Here is an 18,326-nt window from a genome sequence, read left to right as displayed (position 1 = left end):
TCTAAGGGTTACTTTCCCTTCTCTTTCAAAACTAGAAAATTCCAGGTAACACCAGCTGTTTGTGTCGGGCAGCGCTCATGGGTCTCTTCGGCATGTTTCGACACATTCCTTGTTCCCAACGGTCCAGTGAGGTGGCACCCCCATTTTCAGAAGAAGAGGCTGGGATTAGACAGCTCACACTGTAGTACTGACTGGATGAGACACTGGGACCCAACCAAGAATGGTGGCTCCCGAGCAAAACCCCGTGGGCGCTTGGCCTTAGCTTCCCAGGGCAGACTCAGCCATACTCTGTCTTCCTGGGTGATTGCTCAGTCGACCCATAGGATGTAAGTTCTGCTTAGCTTTTGGTGCCCTTTCCTCCTCTTCAATGCCAGTGTTCTCGAAACTGCCTTCCCTACCTATGCAAGACTCATCGGAGCTCATGCAATAGCTGGCCCAGGAGCCAAGGGAAAGAATTGTCACTCCACTGTCTGCATCAGGGGTCCTGACTCCAGCAGCAGCATTGTCTGTTTGTTTGTCTGTCTGTCTGTCCACAGACACATGATGAGCTTCCACGTGTGGAGTGAGAATCACAAAGTGTTAGCCAACTGTAGAAGGGGAATGTAGACTATTGCCTTCACAGACCGAACCGTTCCTGTAATAAAACACGCTGATTAGATTGGCATCTGATCTCTCCCTCTTTGATAGTATTTCTGGCTTAGGCTGACACAGATTTCAAGCCCTGGCCAATGACCGTAGGCCTGTGTTTCTTGGGGAAACAGAGGCACAGCATCTTTCTGCAGCCCATGTCAGCAGAAGCCTTATTTCATCGTGTGCTTCTCAGGCTGCAGCTGGCAATGTGGCTGTGCTTAAGAGGGACTTTTAATTTTCTCCTTTTACTTTGGCAATAAACACTTGGCCGTCTGCATCTCTGGGGTTTTTAGATGATGCTCACAGTTTGAGTTGCCAAATGAATGCGGATCCTGAAAGCTTCAGGGAAGAATTCATTACCCTTTGACGGGTTCCCAGGTTTGATGGTGCTCTGTGCTTTTCCCAGAGCTCTTCCTGGCCCGGACACTGCAAACATTATGGCTGTTCATCTCAAGTTCCTCCAGGCAACATCTGGGGCTTAGCATGCTCACAAAATGATGTTTCCCTAGTCCTTTGAGCAGGAGCCCCTGTGCACCTTCCAATCCACCTAGTCCCTCTTGCCCTTGCAGAACAATTGCCAGATGACAAATAGCTCTGCACTGGTGAGGGATGGGTGAAGTCATATCTGGACTGTCTTCAATAACACTTTAGCTTCAGGCCAAAGCCAGAAAGCTAAACACCCCTATCTGAGTGTTAATTCAAGAGACTGCCTAAAGACTTCTCCTGGAGAAGTGATGGCCCCTGGGCTTCGCTGAGAACCACCTGCAATGGCCTAAGAAAGACATGAAATGAGTTCACTTGAAATAAATCCCTACAAGGGGCCCTGGAGACTCCACATTAGCATAATACATTGCCAAGATTGCAGTGGGAACCGAATGTGAGCAGAAAGGGCTCTTGGGAGTTTCCACCGGAGCTACAGCAGGGGACTTAAAGTATGTCCCAACTGGGAACCTGTAGTCTCAGCCTTGTTAGTAACACAGCTGTCTGTAATATAAATCTTTCTAAATATAAACCAAGGGAAGTTAGTGAAATAAGGTTCTGGCCCAAAGGGTTGGAGTTTAGACAAACTAATAAGAGCTGAGCAAAGGCTAAGGTGGCCATTCTGATGTTTAATGTTGGTAAGTTGGTGTTAAGTAACTTTACACCGAGGTTTGTCACCTGGTGTCCTTCAGATGAGCCCTTCCCACCCCAAAGCTGGCTGTAAAAGCCCATTGCAAGAAGCTGGAAAAGATAAAGAACAAAAGCACCACCTCTACCCAGGGCAGCATAGTGTGACTGGGTGTGTCCTCTGTGTGTGTGTGTGTGTGTGTGTGTGTGTGTGTGTGTGTGTTAAACAAGAATGATATTCATAACATTATTTTGCAACTATCATATACCCTGCAACTCAGCTATTTGAAGAATGCCACGATTTTAGTAAATTTACAGAACTGTTAAACCATCAACACAATCCAGTTTTAAACACGTCCATCTTGTGGCCAACTTCTTTCTTAATGTGCTGTGGGCAGTTTTCCCAGGTGGACACAGCCCTGTATGGTCTTTTGCTATCCTGCTGTGTGGCCATGTCTCACAAGTACCAATACTGGCCATTATGAAGCCTCCCTTTGACGCATTTGGCTCTTCGCTGCTCCGATCTTGCCACACAGTCCAAATATTTTCATAAATTCCTTCAAATGGATTTGCTGAGTCAAAGAGGTACTATGTTTAATTTTAAAAGTCAAATTGCCAAATGTACAGACAGCTCTCCCAACAGCACAAGGCTGTGTTCATATCTTCATGCCCTTGATAACGCGCTGTGTGGCCAGGCTTTTATCGTCCAGCAATCTGATGAAAGAAATATGTTTTCCTTTAATTTACAAGAATTCACTGAGGATCGGTATCTTTCATGTTTTATTGGCTTTTTTTTTTTTTAATCTCTTTTAGGAGATAGCTGATTTTCTTTTCGAAATGTTCTTTTCCTTCAGTCTTTTTTTATTTCCTTTTACCCCCTCAAGGTTATTAATACTTATTTTCATTTAGGTTGTAATATTTTCTAGAATTGATATCTTTTAGCTCTATAAATGCTTATAATTTGTACCCCATGGATCTGAAATTCTTCAAATAGCATAAAGCTCGTCTCACAACTGAGATATCTTTAAGTGTTAAAAATTCCATACTTTGCCTGGCCATAGTGATACACTTTTAATCCAAGCAGAGGCAAGTGGATCTCTGTGAGTTCAAGGCCAGCAAGTTCCAGGACAGCCAGGGCTACACATAGAAACCCTGTCTCAAAAAACAGCAACAAGAAGAAAGTTCCATATCTCTAATATGCATTTATTAACAAAATTGCTGTTAATATAAATATCACTAAATGTCATGTACTTCGCCAAGCAGTAAGATCAAATGAAGCAACCCATGGAATTCATAGTGCTCCGTCCCTTACCGTTTTTTCGGAGACAAGCCCTCATGTATTCCAAGCTAGCCAAAGATGACCTTGAACTGCAGATCCTCCTTCTCCACTTCCTAAGTATTAGGGTTCTAGGCATGTATGATCACACACAGTTTTGTGAGGTGTTGAGGATCAAACCCAGGGCTTCATGCCTGCTAAATAATCACTCTATTGGCTGAGTTACATCTCTAGCCCTAACTTTTCAACTTAGAACTCTCACTTTCTTAGAACCTTACTTATTGAGCCACAATTCTAAGAAATCATAATAATTTGCACATGGACAACAAGTCTAAATGACACGGATCATAAAATATATTGATTCAAGCCAGGCATGGTGGTGCATGCTTTTAATACCAGCACTCATGAGACAGAGGCAGGAGGATCTCTGTGAGTTCAAGGCCAGCCAAGGCTACACAGAGTTAGTGTCTGTCTGTCCCCTTTCCTCTTCCTCTTCCTCCTCCTCCTGCACTTGTTCTCTCTCTCTTCTTCCCTCTCCCTGCCTCCCTCTCCCTCCCTCCCTCCCTCTGGCCCTCTCTGTCCCCCCCCCCCCCTCTCTCTCTCTCTCTCTGTGTGTGTGTGTGTGTGTGTGTGTGTGTGTGTGTGTGTGTAAAAGCAGAGTTCTTCTAACAATCACTAGGCACCTTTATCCCAAACACTAGTGATGTTGGAGATGGAATGCCAAGGTGGGCCTTGCTAGGGAGAGCACACTTTATTTTACATTAAGAAGTTCTGCCCTCTGCTATTTGTAAAATAATGTCATCATACTAGCCTAAGAGCTTCTTCTTTCCAGCCTTTATTAAGCTTCTTACTTGGCCGAACTAAGCAGTTACAAGGCAGCTTTGCCTGTTCTACAGTCTCTTATCACACAGCTTGAAGGGAATTTTTCCCCCAAAAGATAAGGGAGTCTTGCCAAATCTTCAGCCTAAAATACCCTTTTCTTTCTGTTGTTTGAGACAGGGTCTTTCGAAGTAGCCTGAGGCTGACTCAAATTCTCTGGGCTCTTCCTCTGTCATGCTAGAGTTGCAGGGCCGGCCGCACCACCATGCCTGGCTGGGAAGAGATTTTCACCTTGTCTCCCAGTCTTAGTATGCAGACATTTGTGTGTAATCAGCTTTGTCCCAATTTTTAGACTATTTGGTATTAAAATAGAACTCTAAGATGAAAACCTTTTTGACCTTTAAGCCATTTTTCTGCAGAAAAGACAAGGCCTAACTCTGCTGCTAAGTGACAGAAAAACGGATAGCCTCCGATCTCGCCCCAGCCTGCTACCCACATCCTTCTGTATCAGGGTCCCCAACTCCACACTCACATTGAAGACTTACAAAGGAAACCAAGGTCAGTTCTTGCTTTAAAGAAAGTAGGTGACCAGACATAAAGCAAAGGATATTCAGCCTACAATCCATAACCCCAGAGAAGCTAGAACCCTCTTCCAGAAGCAGATGGAAGCAGATACACAAATCCATAACTAACCAATAGACCAAGCTCCTGGAGTACAAGCTAAGTGAGAGAGAAGCGAAAATATGAACAAAGGAGTCAAGACCATGATGGGGAAACCCACAGAATCAGCTGACCTGAGCTAGTGAGAGATCACTGACCCAGGTCTGACAACTGGGGAACCTGCGTAAGAACAAACTAGACTCCCTGAATATAGGTGACAATGGTGCAGCTGGGACAATGTATGAGCCACTGGCAGTGGGTCCAAGATCTAACACTGATGCACAGACTGACTTAGTGGAGCCCATTCTATATGGAGAGATACCCTGCTCAGTCCAGACACAGGGGTGTGGGGGTGGAGGGGTGCCTTGGTCCTGCCTCAAATAGACGATGGGACAGACTTAAGTAGACTTCCTAGGGGAGGCCCTACCCTCTCTGAGGAGCAGATGGGAGGAGGGGGAGGTAGAGAGAGGGAGTAGGGGGGGGAAGGAGGAGGAGAGAAACAAGAGGTAGCAGAGGTGATGCTCAGGGGACCTCATGGAGGGTCTGGCAAACAAAATAGGCTGTTTCGACCCTTCCAGGCAAAGTATCCTCAGTGCACTACAATTAATAAATGTGCCTGGCTGCTTGAGTTTCATTTCGCCTCGGTGTTTTCTTCCACTGTAATTCTGTATCGGGAGGCCACATTTTGCTTGTAGTAATGTGTTTGACTCACCTGCAGCATCAACTTTGGACGGCAGTGGCCACTGGGATTGTATCCCACACTCCAGGTTACTGCTTTTAAAGATGAATGGATACCATCAGCTAGGCTGCTGTACATGCTGAATTCCTCTTCACCACGGGGTGCCAGGCATTTGGGTAGCAGCTGTGGCTGTTGCCTGCTACTTACGATATGAACAAACCAGCCCACTGCCTGTTGGATGCAACTTCATGGGATCCTGGAATGCAGGAGAACGTAGGGGTCATCTAGTTTAGCCGCCCACACATTTCCATTCGGACTAAATCACTTCCGCTTTGGCTAAGAAAGTGGGCACTCCATGTGCATCCCACACACAAACCCCAAGGTTCTTGTACAATCAAACTTTATTAGGTTGCCCAGATGGGGCTAGGGAGAAGGGAAAGGCCGGGGCTAAAGGGCTGCTTTAGTAGGGGTGTTCCAAGGTGTGGTTCATGATAGTTAGAAGGGCCAGCCACGTCTCCTCAGCTGTGGGGATGATCTGGGAGGCAGGCAGTAAGAAGCCTCTGCGCCCGGTGTCCCGAAGCTCAAAAGTGTAAGAATACTTGATGCCCTGGCTGTAGGTCCAGTCAACAGTGCTCCCACTGGCTTGATCTGGGGCAGGAACAAAGACAAGGAGCGAATGTAAGGGTTGGTCGCTGCAAATGTCTACATGGACTGAGGTAGCACCCAAAGCCCAAGCCTTGTGTAATGCCAAATAGAGTATGTCTTCTAGGGACTTCTATTGACACACAGTGGGGCTTCCAGGAAACTCCTGCTGGGTCTAAACCCAAGAGACCAATATCCAGCAGTGGCTGTCCTAACCATCTGTGGGATGCCAAGTCTGTGTAATTACACAAGCCTGTCCGAAAACTGTCTCCACCCTGCAGACTCCACAAAGGCAACCTCTAAATACACCAGAGCCCCAAGCTTAGGTAACCAGGAGTTGAGCTCCAGGGACTCTGGTCTGCACAGGAAAGTGCAAAGATCCCTGGTTTAGGCAAAGCCTCTTGTCTGTCTTCCTCCTAGCGGGAAAAATCTCACCACTTCCCAGGGCACAGTAGCTGACAGAGCTGCTTTTGTGGAGCCAGGTAGTGGGAAAGGGAGGTGGGTTCTGCACTAGAGTCTCACTAAATGAAACAAAACCATCGGACACGGCTTAGAAGCCACTTCCAAAGAAAGCCTGGGATTCCAAACAAGTCCTGCCTTGGCTAAGACTGCAGCCCACTCCCCGCCTAAAACCTGGGCCAATGGCGAGGACGCGTGTGAAGCGGGCATGCGGCTCGCCCAGCTTGGCACCTGTGCCCTGATTTTGCCTGCCAGGCAAAACTTTTGAGGCAGAAAATTCCCCAAACACCCCATACCACATCATAGAAAAGCCTTTACTCTAGAAAGTTCTTCTGCCTGGAGGCCTATTACCTAGACAGATGGCCTCTCCTGGCTTCCCTTCATTTCCTTCACCACTAGCCCAAATTCCTCTCTGTCTGCAAGCTTGCCTCTTACCCTGGTATTCAGCCTCCACCCTAGTACTCCTGATGCCCCTGGCTGGCTCTGTTATTTTCCTCCTCTGTCTCTCACCTAATCTGCTGTGGTTTCTAAGGCACAAGGCCAGTCTTCCTGCCTAGAATGTGTTTGCTCCTTTTATTCAAGGCTATAGTCCAAGCACACAAGATGAGAAAGTGCTCAGGCAATGCACACTGACTGTAACCCACATGCTTGTGGCAATGATTCTCCCAGGGGTATCTCCCCCGTTGTATCGTGTAAGGAAGTGGGTGGAAAGGCATCTCTTAAACAGAATTTTACAGTGACCTATAAATCCCATCAGAGTTCCACAGAGTTCCACCTCATCCGCGCAGGAACCCAGATGTAACCTCAAGATAAGAGGACAGATGTGCTCAGGAGCCTACTAAACAGTGTCCGGAAGGACAGGGTTCATATCAGGAGAAGGCGCTGCCCACCCTCCGGCAACTCCCAGATCTGAGCACCTGAGGCAAGAAGAGCTGGCTAATGCCGGTTTCTGGGTCACCAGTAACTTACAGATTGTATCAATGATACTGCCATACGTGTACTTGGTCCCATACAGAGATGTCAAGGCCGCCACAGCAGACTTAGCGAGCTGATCCTGGAGAAAAGACCCAGCAGCACCACTGTCAGGGCCAGGGTAGCCCGAGGGCCGTCAGGGGAGGCCCAGGAGTGGGCAGCATCGTAAGGTGGCAGAGGACATGAAACCTGCCCTTCAGGTCAGCCCTAGAATATGACAGCAGCATGATCCCTCCATCTCCACGGGATGGATGGTTGGTACTCCCCTTCCAGGAGAGTCCACAAATTCAGAGTCTCATGCTCTGTCATGTGACAGAAGTAACTCAACCACACTATGCTTCATTGCCCAGAGAATGAAGCAGGTCACCTTCCTGGTCAACACAAGTCATCCTGCCAGACTTCCCAAATGGTCAGGAGACTGTGGGGAAAGGTGGGCACCGGGACAGTGGTGGGCTCTTAGCCCTTAATCAGCTCAGAGGGGCAAAACCCAGGTTCCTAAAGTGGGGGCACAGAAGGAGCCCGGACAAAGGGCAATTGGGGTCACCACCTACCAGCTCCTCCTTGTCAGGGGCTGGTTCTGATGTGTAGCCATAGGGGTAGAGAAGGAGCTGGGAGTAGCTGTGGATGGAGATGAAGGCCTTGATGTTCCCATGGTTCGTCACAAAGTCCACAATGGACTTGACCTCCACTTCAGAGTTGGCAAACTTGCCATGGTAAGTGTCCGAGCAGGGGTTGCTACTAGCTCCGGCCACTGTGGGAAGGCAGAGGACACAGCTATTTCTTAACTCAAGTGGTGAGGCTTCCACAACGTCCATGGCTTTCAGTACATTTCATGGAGTTAGGGAGAAGTGGGGTGCAGGGAGGCCTAACCCCCTCTCCTGGCTCAAGGAACAGCCGACCACCACATCATCTGGAGCCCTGTCTCCTCTACTAGCCAGTTTGGGGTAGAGCAGAAACCCATTTACATAGGAGCATGGCCACGGAGGGCAAGAGTTGATACTAAGTTAAACATCCTCAAGAGATGCTCTGAGACCCCAGTTCCATCCACATGGAACTTTCTTCCTACAAAGGCCCACGTCCCTGAGTGCCACCTCCAACCCTGAGAACCCTCAGGCAGAGCTAAAAGTCCACATTCGTCCTCATTGCTGAGTCAAGAAAGGGGTCCTAAAGGGAGGGCAAGAAGCCATGTTGTCCATCCCTGCCCCATAGGAGATCTTACGCCCAAAGCCAGCATCCCAGTTCCTGTTGGGGTCTGCTCCAACGCAGAGGGAGCCCTGTGTGCGTGATCGGGTCTTGCGCCACATGCGATTCTGAGGAAGGAAAGAGGATGGATAAATCAGGAAGTCTCCCCGCTACACCACCCACTGTGACATTGGCCATAGAGTAAGAGCTATTGGGATCAGGGCTGCAGCAAGGGTCTCAGCCAAGGACAGCATTGGCTTCCCAGGGACATTTTATAATGTCTAGAGGTGTTTTGTACTATTTAGTATGACTGGGTGAGGAGTTGCTATTAGAATCCAGTGTGTAGGTGAAGAGGCTATTCAACACCCACCATGCACAGATAGTTCCCCAACAGCAAGGAATCATCAGTCTAAGATGGCCATAGCGCCTGGGCTGAGAGTCCCATGAGGGCAACCTGCTTGCCCCTTCCTTCCTCCACGGGGGAGGGGGTGTCACTTTTGGGGCTCAAAGGTACACCCTGCTGTCCTGGGGAACAAAAGGTCTTCTGTACCGTTTTATGGGTGTAGGCAAAACCATCAGGGTTGGTGACAATCTCCAGGAAGATGTCCATGTTGTCAAGAATGGCTGTGAAACCTGGGTCCTTGCCATAGTCTTCAGTGATCTGGGGAGTGGAAGAGAAGATAGAGTGTTGGCCATGTTGGTACAACAGACTCGTTTCCTGGCCTCCCTTTGTGGCCATTGCTTCCCGGAGGGGAGATCCAGCCTCCCGTGGTCTGTGAACACCAGTTCCCCAACAAGCAAGAGCCTTTCTCATTCTCCAGCTTTACCTTTTTTGCAAACCAGACCCCACTGGCCTGGGTGACCCATTCTCGGGAATGGATGCCGGTGTCAATCCAGATGGCTGGGCGGTTGGTCCCTGCAGTGCTGAACTGAAGAAGAAGGCAGGGGAATGGGTAAAGGGCAGCTTTCCATCCAGGCCTCAGTTCATTCCCTCCACCTTGGCCAGAACTACCGGCTCTCTATATACCTAAGGACGAGGGAGGCTGCTTTGGGGGCCGCCTTTGTGGAGTTCTGGGACCATGGGCCCTACAGGGACCCTACAGAGCTTGGGTTCCTGACCTCCAGGCCCTGGCCCTGTTCTGATGCTTGGATAATCCACTGTGGGAGGTCACCAGGAAAACAGTCTATCTGGATGCAAGGACTCTGCAATACCTCTCATATTGCAACACTTGACTGACAACCCTTGGGTGTAGTGGTGTCTTGTGCAGGGGCTGTGCTAATCATCTCTGTATCATGAGCAGCACACATACTAAAATTGGAATGATTCCGAGAAGATTAGCACGGCCCCTGCTCAAGATGCCACTACACTCGGGTCACCTCAAACGCTGTCTACATGCATATGGCCACCTAGGGCCTGTACCCGGATTGTGTAAAACAGTGCATTCCATTACTCAAGATGCGTAATCTACACCCTTATATGGAGGTCCACATGGGGGCCCACTTTTGCATATGTGCCCTTGTCTACGTGTGGGCCTCAATTACCTTCAGCACATAAATGGGGCGACCTTCGAAAGTGTTGCCAATCTGGATCTTGCTTACAAGCTGTGGGTTCTCTGCCACCAGCAGGTCCATGAATTCATAGATCTGAAATGGGGGGGGGGAGGGGAGGAGAGGAGGGACTTAATGGTTTCTGGGAACCCAGATGCGTCCCTCAGCAGCCCTGTAGTGCTGTGCTGGCACAGCTGACCACAGTGGCCATGCAGAAACAGTAGGGGTTACCCACAGCCAGGCCAGCCTTGGGCCTGATCTGCACTCTGCCAACCATGAAGAAAAGTATGGGACTATGGGCAGAATTTCCCAGGGTTGCCCTCACCTCATCCAGGGTGTGATAGGTGGCATAATTGAAGGTGTCAGTGGACAGGGCCCTGGCCTGGAAGGCGAACATCTGCTCCTGTTCCTCCTCCAGCAGGGATTGCACATCTTCAATCATGATGTCATAGCTAATGTCTTCAGACTCCAAGAAGACTTTGACAGCCTGGATGCTGGGGAAGGGCACCCGAACATCGATGGGGATTCCGGCCCGGACAGGGTCCCGCCAGAAGTCCAACTGCGAGGGACAGGAGGCAGCACTGTTTGTTACAGCGGGCTAAAGGCGCCAGGGGGAGCTGGGGAGGGCATTGGCACTAGCAACTCCCGCATAGCCGAGGCTGATGCCCCCATGCCGGGAGCAGAGAAACAATGGAGAGGCTTTGGAACTGGACAAAGCCCAGTGTGGTCAGGAAATGGCCATCAGATTCTCAAGGGCACCAAGATCTGAACCTGGGTCTTTCTCAATAGAGCAGCCTCGTGGCTCTTTGCTGGGAGGCTCGGCCAGAGCCTGAGGGCTAACTAAAGGGTGGTGGGAAGCGGCGGGGGCCTGAGGTGTCCTGTTGGTCTCTAGGGAGACCTGCAACCGCATCGCTAACCTTCAAATGCTCCAGCTCCTCCAGCTCCTTCACTTTCTGCACTTGAGCTTCATCAGCTGCAGAGATCCGGAGAACCTGGTGCCTAGGCAGAGCAGGGGGGCCCTGAGCACTTGAGGCACCCCAACCCTTCCCAGCCTAGGCCCCTAGAGTCACGGGGGTCCGAGCAACGGGAGATCTGAACGTCCTCATATCTTCTCTCCCTGTCTTCGGGAGCGTCTACACTTTTGTGCTGTCCCTGTCACAATTTAGATTGGTTCAGCTCCCAGCCAACCAGACCCCCTCCTCCCCTTTCTCCTTCTAAAAATTCTTTCTCAGAGCCCAACTCTCTCAGGGCCCAGAAGAGGCTGGGCCCTTCCAAGCCATGCCCTCCCCACCAGGCTGTCCTAGGGTGGTGTCCGTCTGTCTTCTCTCGCTGTGTTTCCGTGTGTCTGTCTGTCCCTTCCAGACACTGACTTGAGGAAAGAGCCCTTTCATCACCCTTTAGGACACCCCCCCTTCCTCTCCACACCCCTACCCCACAAAGTTCTCATTGCCGAAGACTGTCTCCAACAGCACACTCAAAATCAGCAGCCTCCACATGTTGGGAAGGTCGGGCTGAGGCCCAAACTGAGGTCTGAGGCCTTTTAAACACTTACAGGTCCCTGGGAACTGTTTCGAACTCACACCTGGATCCAATCCCACGGGGAGGGGGAGGCGAAAGTTCCGAACCGAGGCACCTTCTCGCCCTTCCAGATAAAGTGGCAGGGAATAAGGCAGGTGGAGAGATAAGCTAGGGTTCCACCCTTGACCATGGCAGTCAGCTGGGCCAGAGGTCTCCCAGCTGGGACCACTGGTCCGGCTTCTCACAGCCCCGAACACCTTACTGTTAGAGTTGCTACGTCAGAAGCAAGAGCAGACATAGTTGTGTTTTTCCAGTCTTAGGATTTACTGGACAACAATAAATGCATGAGTCGCATGGATTTCAGTGGCTTCAATCCCCCAACTGTGGCTCTCACTCGATGTTCACGGTCATTGACAAATACAGGTTCTTCCTGATTGCCCATATTAGCTCTGTGATCACGCTTCGAGTTCCAACACGATACCGGAGAGATTTCCCCCCCCCCAAAGAGTTAAAGTGGCTTCTGGGTTCAGAGGGACCTTAGTAAAGGCAGGATGGGGTGCAGATGTGGATATAGCTAACCCTGTTACAGAGCTGTTCAGACACCCGGCTGCCAAGCGCTAAGCTGGATCAAGGTCCCGAGCTGGCTCCAACTTGAGTTTGGATGATGGAATGGTGATTGGCCTTGGCAAGCGGGGAGATCATGCTGACCAGAAACCCAGGAAGAGACTAGATAGTTTTCTTTCTGCCCATACCTAACCCCACCTGGTATTTGGTGTACCAGGTGAAGGGGCTGTGTTGCTCACCTTTGTTTGATAAGCTCCCAGACCTGTTGGGGGGTTTTCTGTTTGGTTTTCGATAGCTTTGAAATGCCCATGAGGCCAAATGGGCCAAATGTTCCCAGTTTCAGTTGGTAAGTTCCTAGGTGCCGATATTTTGTGTGAAGTTATTTTTCAGTCTGTGTCCGGTGGCTTGTGACAGACAGGTGATGGTTGCTTATGGACAGGAATAAGATGCAGAACCATTCTGCCTCAGCACCTGCACTCATAAGGGGGCATCTTGCTGGGTTCCGTTTGGCCATGTTTGTGCAAATCTATTTTATTCTCATTCCTCACTCAAAAGTCGCAGCTCAGGTGAACCTAGTTCCAGGGAGTGCCAACAAACTCCTTTTTTTTTTTCCATTCAAGCTTTAAGGTGCTTTCCCACTACATGTGTGTGTGTGGGGGGGGAGATATTACAGAAGATAACAAAATGGGACGGGAGGGGTCCCGTGGAGTAGATAGTCATGTGATCTCTGTGGACCCTGCAACTGTGACAAGTTAGAACGCCAGGACACTTGGATTTCTTTTTTACTTTAAGATTGGAAACATGTCTATGAAGAGTGAAGAGAGCTTCGTCAGGTGTCTGGGGCAGTCAGACGCCTCTGAGGGTACCGGGCTGGTAACGTGGAGGACAGGGCAGTATAGGCTGAGGCAGCCGCATCTCGCTCTGGCTTTGGTGTTGACAAAGTCACCAGGATTGAGCTCTTACGGGAGTTTGGGATAACGAAGTCCTATCCACGCCCTCCTTCCGTTTTGCTTTATGACTGCTTGGTGAAGCCCACCTTTTATTTTGGGGGCAGTCGGGAGTAAAGGCCCTCTGAAGAGAGACATTCCAATATCAAGGGTCTTTCGGGACTGTCATGTCAAAGCCCAGATTTTTGCCTGTGACAAAGAAGTAGGCAGAGATTCATTCCCATGAAAAGTTGGGGGACAGAGTGATTCTGTTGAGTCTAAGGGAGGTCAGGGACTCTTGTCCCCAGCAACAGACACTCAAAGAAAGCAGACCTAATGTGTTTCCTCGTGAAGGACATGAACGTCAACACCGCATCCGGCTTTCCTGTTTTCTGTAGTGTATTTCCCTTTTGCATCCCAAGTGCGGTTTTATGGACATTTCCCCTGTGGTCTCCCATCTGCTTCAGGAAGCTGAAGGATTGAAGGAGATGGGATGGGGCTGGGAAAGGGACGAGAACCACAGAGCTTAGCTATGCTCAGAAGGGCAGGAGGACAATTACACCCCAGGGCAAGAGGTGAACAAGAATGGCTACGTCATTGTTTCTACGGGTTGTGGCTCATACTAAATGGAAGGCTAAGTAGGTTGCCCACTATTAGTCTGCCTCTTGCTGAAGAGGGGTAGGAGGGCAAGGCAAAAGGAGGCTGGCAGTGTGGCACTAACCAGGGGCCCATGGGAAACCGGGAGAGTTGGTGGCACCACCCCAACCCTTGTTCCAACATGCCTGGGACATGCTGGGAGCAGAAGTGATGACAGATGAAACTCTTCTGGGCAAATGGGGGAGCGGGGCACTGAAGGACAAATTTGGACAGCTGTCTGCCTTTCTGGTTCTCAGGCTCAGAGTATTTGGGACAATCTTTGGCTAATGGTAACACGTTCCATGGCTCCATGTGGTCTGGCCTGCCTATGGCTGGCCTCCCTTCGTGTTTTTCCTGATGGCCCCTCCATCTGGGGAGCACTTGGAGGCCTGGTGTCCCTTGGACTCTCTTGCAGCCTGCACACTCTGATGGGCCCAGTCTTCTTACTTTTCTAAAGGAGTATTTAAATCTTAGGTAGTTTTTTTTTTTTTTTTGCTGTAGTCATCTGTGTGTGTGTGTGTGTGTGTGTGTGTGTGTGTTTCTGTCTCTCCTTGGAATGGTCAGAGGGGAGAGGAGGATGCTGGGAATGGAAACAGCACCTGGCAGAGATCTTGAATAGGGGGCTTTGGCCCTTCACCCTGGGCCTCTGCCTCTGGCCGGCCTCACACAAGCCTCTCACATTCCAAACTGGCGGGTTGGTTTGTTTTCTTAAGAAAGCAATAACTGTGCACATTCACTGTGGTTCTTATGGTTTTCCATATGTATAATCACTCTTTCTCCTTCAGTTTTTCCAATTTTTTTACACTTTCAAATAAATGCTCATAAATTTTATGGGTGAAAGGGATAAAAAAACATAAAGACGAACAGCTTGTTGGAAAAAGGAAGAAGGGGGGAAGATGTAGAAAAACTAGGGTTCTGTTCAGCTTTACATGTTCAAGAAACAGGAGGGGATTGTTACAGGTTTACGAAAAAGAAATCTTAAAATACTTTTTCTAGCAACAGAGCATCTGCGACTTAAGCCCTTGGTCAATGCACTTAAACCAACCCTGGCCATTGCCTCCCTGAGCTTGCTGGGACCTGGTGGTGGCCCCTCAGTCCTAGACAAAGCAGCTGAGACTATACCATCTCCTGGAGTCAGTGGTCTCTCGGCCACCAGGCCACGTGAGCCTTGTGCAAATCTCAGGATGCAGAAGCCCCAGGCTTTATGACTTCAGGATGAAGGGGGTTGGTTAGAACATCTGGGAATGTCTATGGCCTTTCAGTTAACAGAACAAGAAACTTGCTCTGAGGCCCTTCCCACGCTCCCTTCCCCTGTAGATGCTGTCACAGGCTCCATTGGGTGTCTTTTCAATATCCGTTCTTCCTTCCTCCTTATCAGAGCTCTGCTTTTATTTGAAGCAGCTATGTGACCGGCTGCAGAGCACGTTCCCAGCCTCCCCTGTAGCTGGGTGGTGCCCCATGGCACTGCTCCAAGCCATAAGATAGGAATGTAAGCCTATAGACCAGCTGACGCAGGAACTCACACTTTGACCCCCCCTCTTCTTCCTGCCTGCAATTCAGATCTATGTCAGGGGCAATGGCACCATCTGGGAAACAGAGGTCAACATCCAACCACGCTCCCCATAAAACCACCGACAGTGGTCTTCTCTCACGATGAGACTGGAGATGAAATTTTCCAGTCATCTTTTTCAAGTCTGGAATGTAACACATCACCCTTGCATTTGTGGGGACGTTGGCATAAGCAAACCTGTTATGCTGCCAGCTGTACCAAGATGTAGTACAGACTGTTATATACACCATGTAATACTTGAATAAACCACTGTGTTCCTGGTTTCTATGTGTACCAGCCTATGTTTTTTATACTTGCAGCAGTTTGAATGAGAAATGGCCTCCATAGGCTCATATACTTGAACACGTGATCACCCTGTTGGTAGCAGTTTAGCAGGGTTGTGGGACCTTTGGGAGATGGCGCCTTGCTGGAGGGCCTACATCGCTGGGGGTGGGCTTTAAGAACCCCTCCCCACTTCCGGTTCTCTCTCTCTGGTTTGTGTTGCAGTTGAAGATACAATGGGTTGGCTTCCTGCTCCGGGCCCATTTTGGCCCTGTAAGATGAGTTCTATCACACTGTCACTTACAGCAACACTGACGACCATGGTGAGCTTGAAGAGAACAGACAATCGGTCCTTCCACAACTCTCACGTGTCTTTCATAGGCCTGGTGCTGCCTGGAGCTGAGACAGCAAACATCCCAGAGGCAGCACCTGCCCTCATGGGTCTCAGAGTCCAGCCAAGATGAACACGGAAACAAAATCAGTGAGTTGCTAATGATCATTGCTTCAAAGGAGATAAATGAGACCTTGGAAAGGGCGACTATGGGAGACACCATGTATCCAATGGATAGTCCTAGAGCAGGCTTGAAGGGGATGTCACTCACAGGGGAATGGGAGATCTGGGAAGGAGGACAGCTGAGAGGGACAAAAATAGATCATGTGACCTTGGGGATTTTTTTTTTAAGCATTGTTTGTTGTTGTTCTTTTTGTTTGTTTGTTTTGGTTGGTTGGTTGATGGTTTTTTATTTTGTTTTGTTTTGAGAATCTTGTTGTTCTTTTGTTTGTTTTGGTTGGTTGATGGTTGTTTGTTTTGTTTTGTTTTGAGAATGAGGCCATTGAAGGCCCCATTCGTACAAGCCCAGAGACAGAGGCAAGCTGACCTCTGTAAGTTCGTGATGGAGGAAGTCCTCCTGTATATATGTTTCTCTTATTGGTTGATGAATAAAACACTGTTTGGCCAATAGAGGCAGGGGCATAAGTAGGACTAGTAGACAAGGAGAATTCTGGGAAAGGTAGGTAGAGGGAGACCGCAAGGAGCCGCCATGTAGAGACCAGGAAGATAGGACATGCAAGGTGTTCTCTGGTAAGATAAAGTCATGTAGAAATACACAGATTAGTAGTTATGGGTTAATAATTAACAGAGCTAGCCAGTAAGAAGCCCTAGCCATCAGCCAATAGTTCTATAATTAATATAGCATCGGTATGTTTATTTGGGGCTGAAGGGTGGTGGGACCTGGGGGGACAAGAAACTCCAGTAACAAGTTTGAGACCGATCTGGTCTACACAGTGAGTCCCAGGGAAGCCAGAGTTACATAGTGAGACCCAGTCCCAGAAAACAACAAACAATAAAAGACCAACTCTACCCATCATTCACAGTTTCTATGGGGCTCCTCTTGCCAACCTGGTTGTGACAACAGGGCTCCTGGTGTCTTCTTATGGGAGACTGAGTGCTAGGCAGCGTCAGGTCTGTGGCATGTGAGGGACTGTGGGTCCCGAGGGCCAGTCACACGGTGACCTCACTGCAGCGTGCGCTGTTCTCTCTCAGTCGGAGACTTCTCTTAAAAACTAAGGTCATGAACAGTTCTGCCAAAATAGCTAAGAGGAAGCGATGTGTTGCGTCCCATAATGCACTGGGAACTGTGCTTGGCCCATAGTAGGTTCAAGGAAAGAAATTCAGACCACATTACTGAAAAACCTACCAGCCCAGGCTTCCCCCGCTCCAGGACAGCGCTGCTCTACCCCAGAAATGTGGTTAATTGTGAAGATGAAATCCTAATACTTCAATATGGTTAAGCCTCCACAGACTCTGTTTGAGGTTGCCCACTTGGACGAAGGGTGACATAAGTTTCAGACTTACACAAACCAAGTCCTGTGTGGCCTTGTGTGGCTTTTCAGATGCCCCAAAACAGCTTCCCTTATCTTAAAATGAGCTCATTGAGGAAGGTCTGACAGTTCACAAATGGCTGAGGCAGGAGGATTGCCATGAGTTCAAGGCCAGTCAGGACCACACTGATGAGTTCCAGGCCAGCTTGTACTACCATGTGAGATTCTGCCTCAAAAAATTTTTTTTCATTTAAAAATGAGTTTATTAATACCAGTAATGTACCCTCCCATGAGGATAAATGAAAATATTTGTGTAGAGGGCATAAAAGTTATAACCATGTCCCAGTGTGCAGGGTTAAAGCTCATTTTATTTATCTATAGCTTATATTAACATAGACCATGAGCCTGTATTTCCACCAACAGAAAACTTCAGGTTGGACATTCCAGCTCGATTAAACCATTTCCAGCTTTAAACATAAAAACACCTCAGTTTCTTGTGGAAATTTTAACCAGAATGTTCTGTCCTCTTCTATGGCTGCTTTTCCCCTGAAAATAACCCAGCTTCTTTAGGGTTAAGTGACCTGACTTTCCTCCAACCAATGTGCCATCATGTTACAGGCTGACTTTGTCTCTCCCATGCAGAATTCACACTCACACATATACACACACTGACATACACATACACACATACACACAGATACTCACACATAAATATACACACTCACATATACACACTCACACATACACATACACACATTCACACATATACACACAAACTTTTTTTCTTTTGCTCAGAATTCTGCATGGCTACAGCTCATATATCTGATATCAGCCCAGTTCCCTTAGTTTTACCAATTAGGCATGGTAGTGAATATGGGATTTGCTTAGGTTCAAAACAGTGAATATAGTTTGCTCATCTAAAATCACATCCTTTCATCAAATGTTTCTTTTTGCAGGCCATAGAAAGGGGCTTCTTCCTATATCTCTCTGCATTCATCCTTCTCTGTGTTGCTCAGGAACTGGCTGATGGGCATCCAGAACCCACACACACACGCA

The 18,326-nt window shown here is 48.8% G+C and overlaps 1 protein-coding gene and 1 non-coding gene across 2 annotated transcripts; one reads left to right on the top strand and one right to left on the bottom strand.

Moving 5' to 3' along the window:
• Nucleotides 1-5,629: 5,629 nt before the first annotated feature.
• Cpa1 (carboxypeptidase A1) lies at nt 5,630-11,471 on the bottom strand. The gene is made up of 10 exons (XM_051175849.1): nt 11,406-11,471; nt 10,892-10,973; nt 10,300-10,533; nt 9,969-10,070; nt 9,254-9,355; nt 8,977-9,087; nt 8,464-8,554; nt 7,796-7,995; nt 7,242-7,326; nt 5,630-5,819 (listed from the first exon to the last, which is right to left on the bottom strand). The coding sequence occupies exons 1-10, from the start codon at nt 11,468-11,470 to the stop codon at nt 5,632-5,634; spliced, it is 1,260 nt and encodes a 419-aa protein (XP_051031806.1). The 5' UTR covers nt 11,471; the 3' UTR covers nt 5,630-5,631.
• LOC127215477 (U6 spliceosomal RNA) lies at nt 9,715-9,817 on the top strand. The gene has a single exon (XR_007833954.1). It is a non-coding gene; the product is annotated as a U6 spliceosomal RNA (small nuclear RNA).
• Nucleotides 11,472-18,326: the final 6,855 nt, after the last annotated feature.

Source organism: Phodopus roborovskii, unplaced genomic scaffold, assembly GCF_943737965.1.
Source record: "Phodopus roborovskii unplaced genomic scaffold, PHOROB, whole genome shotgun sequence".
NCBI classification, from domain to species: domain Eukaryota; kingdom Metazoa; phylum Chordata; class Mammalia; order Rodentia; family Cricetidae; genus Phodopus; species Phodopus roborovskii.
This window is presented reverse-complemented; position numbering and strand designations above follow the sequence as displayed.

Coding starts and splice junctions, on each gene's coding strand:
- Cpa1 (XM_051175849.1), bottom strand. CDS start 11,470: ATGTGGAGGCTGCTGATTTTGAGTGTGCTGTTGGAGACAGTCTTCGGC. Junction 10,071..10,299: donor CCTATCACACCCTGGATGAG/GTGAGGGCAACC, acceptor CCCCCATTTCAG/ATCTATGAATTCATGGACCT. Junction 9,356..9,968: donor GCCCCATTTATGTGCTGAAG/GTAATTGAGGCC, acceptor CTTCTTCTTCAG/TTCAGCACTGCAGGGACCAA.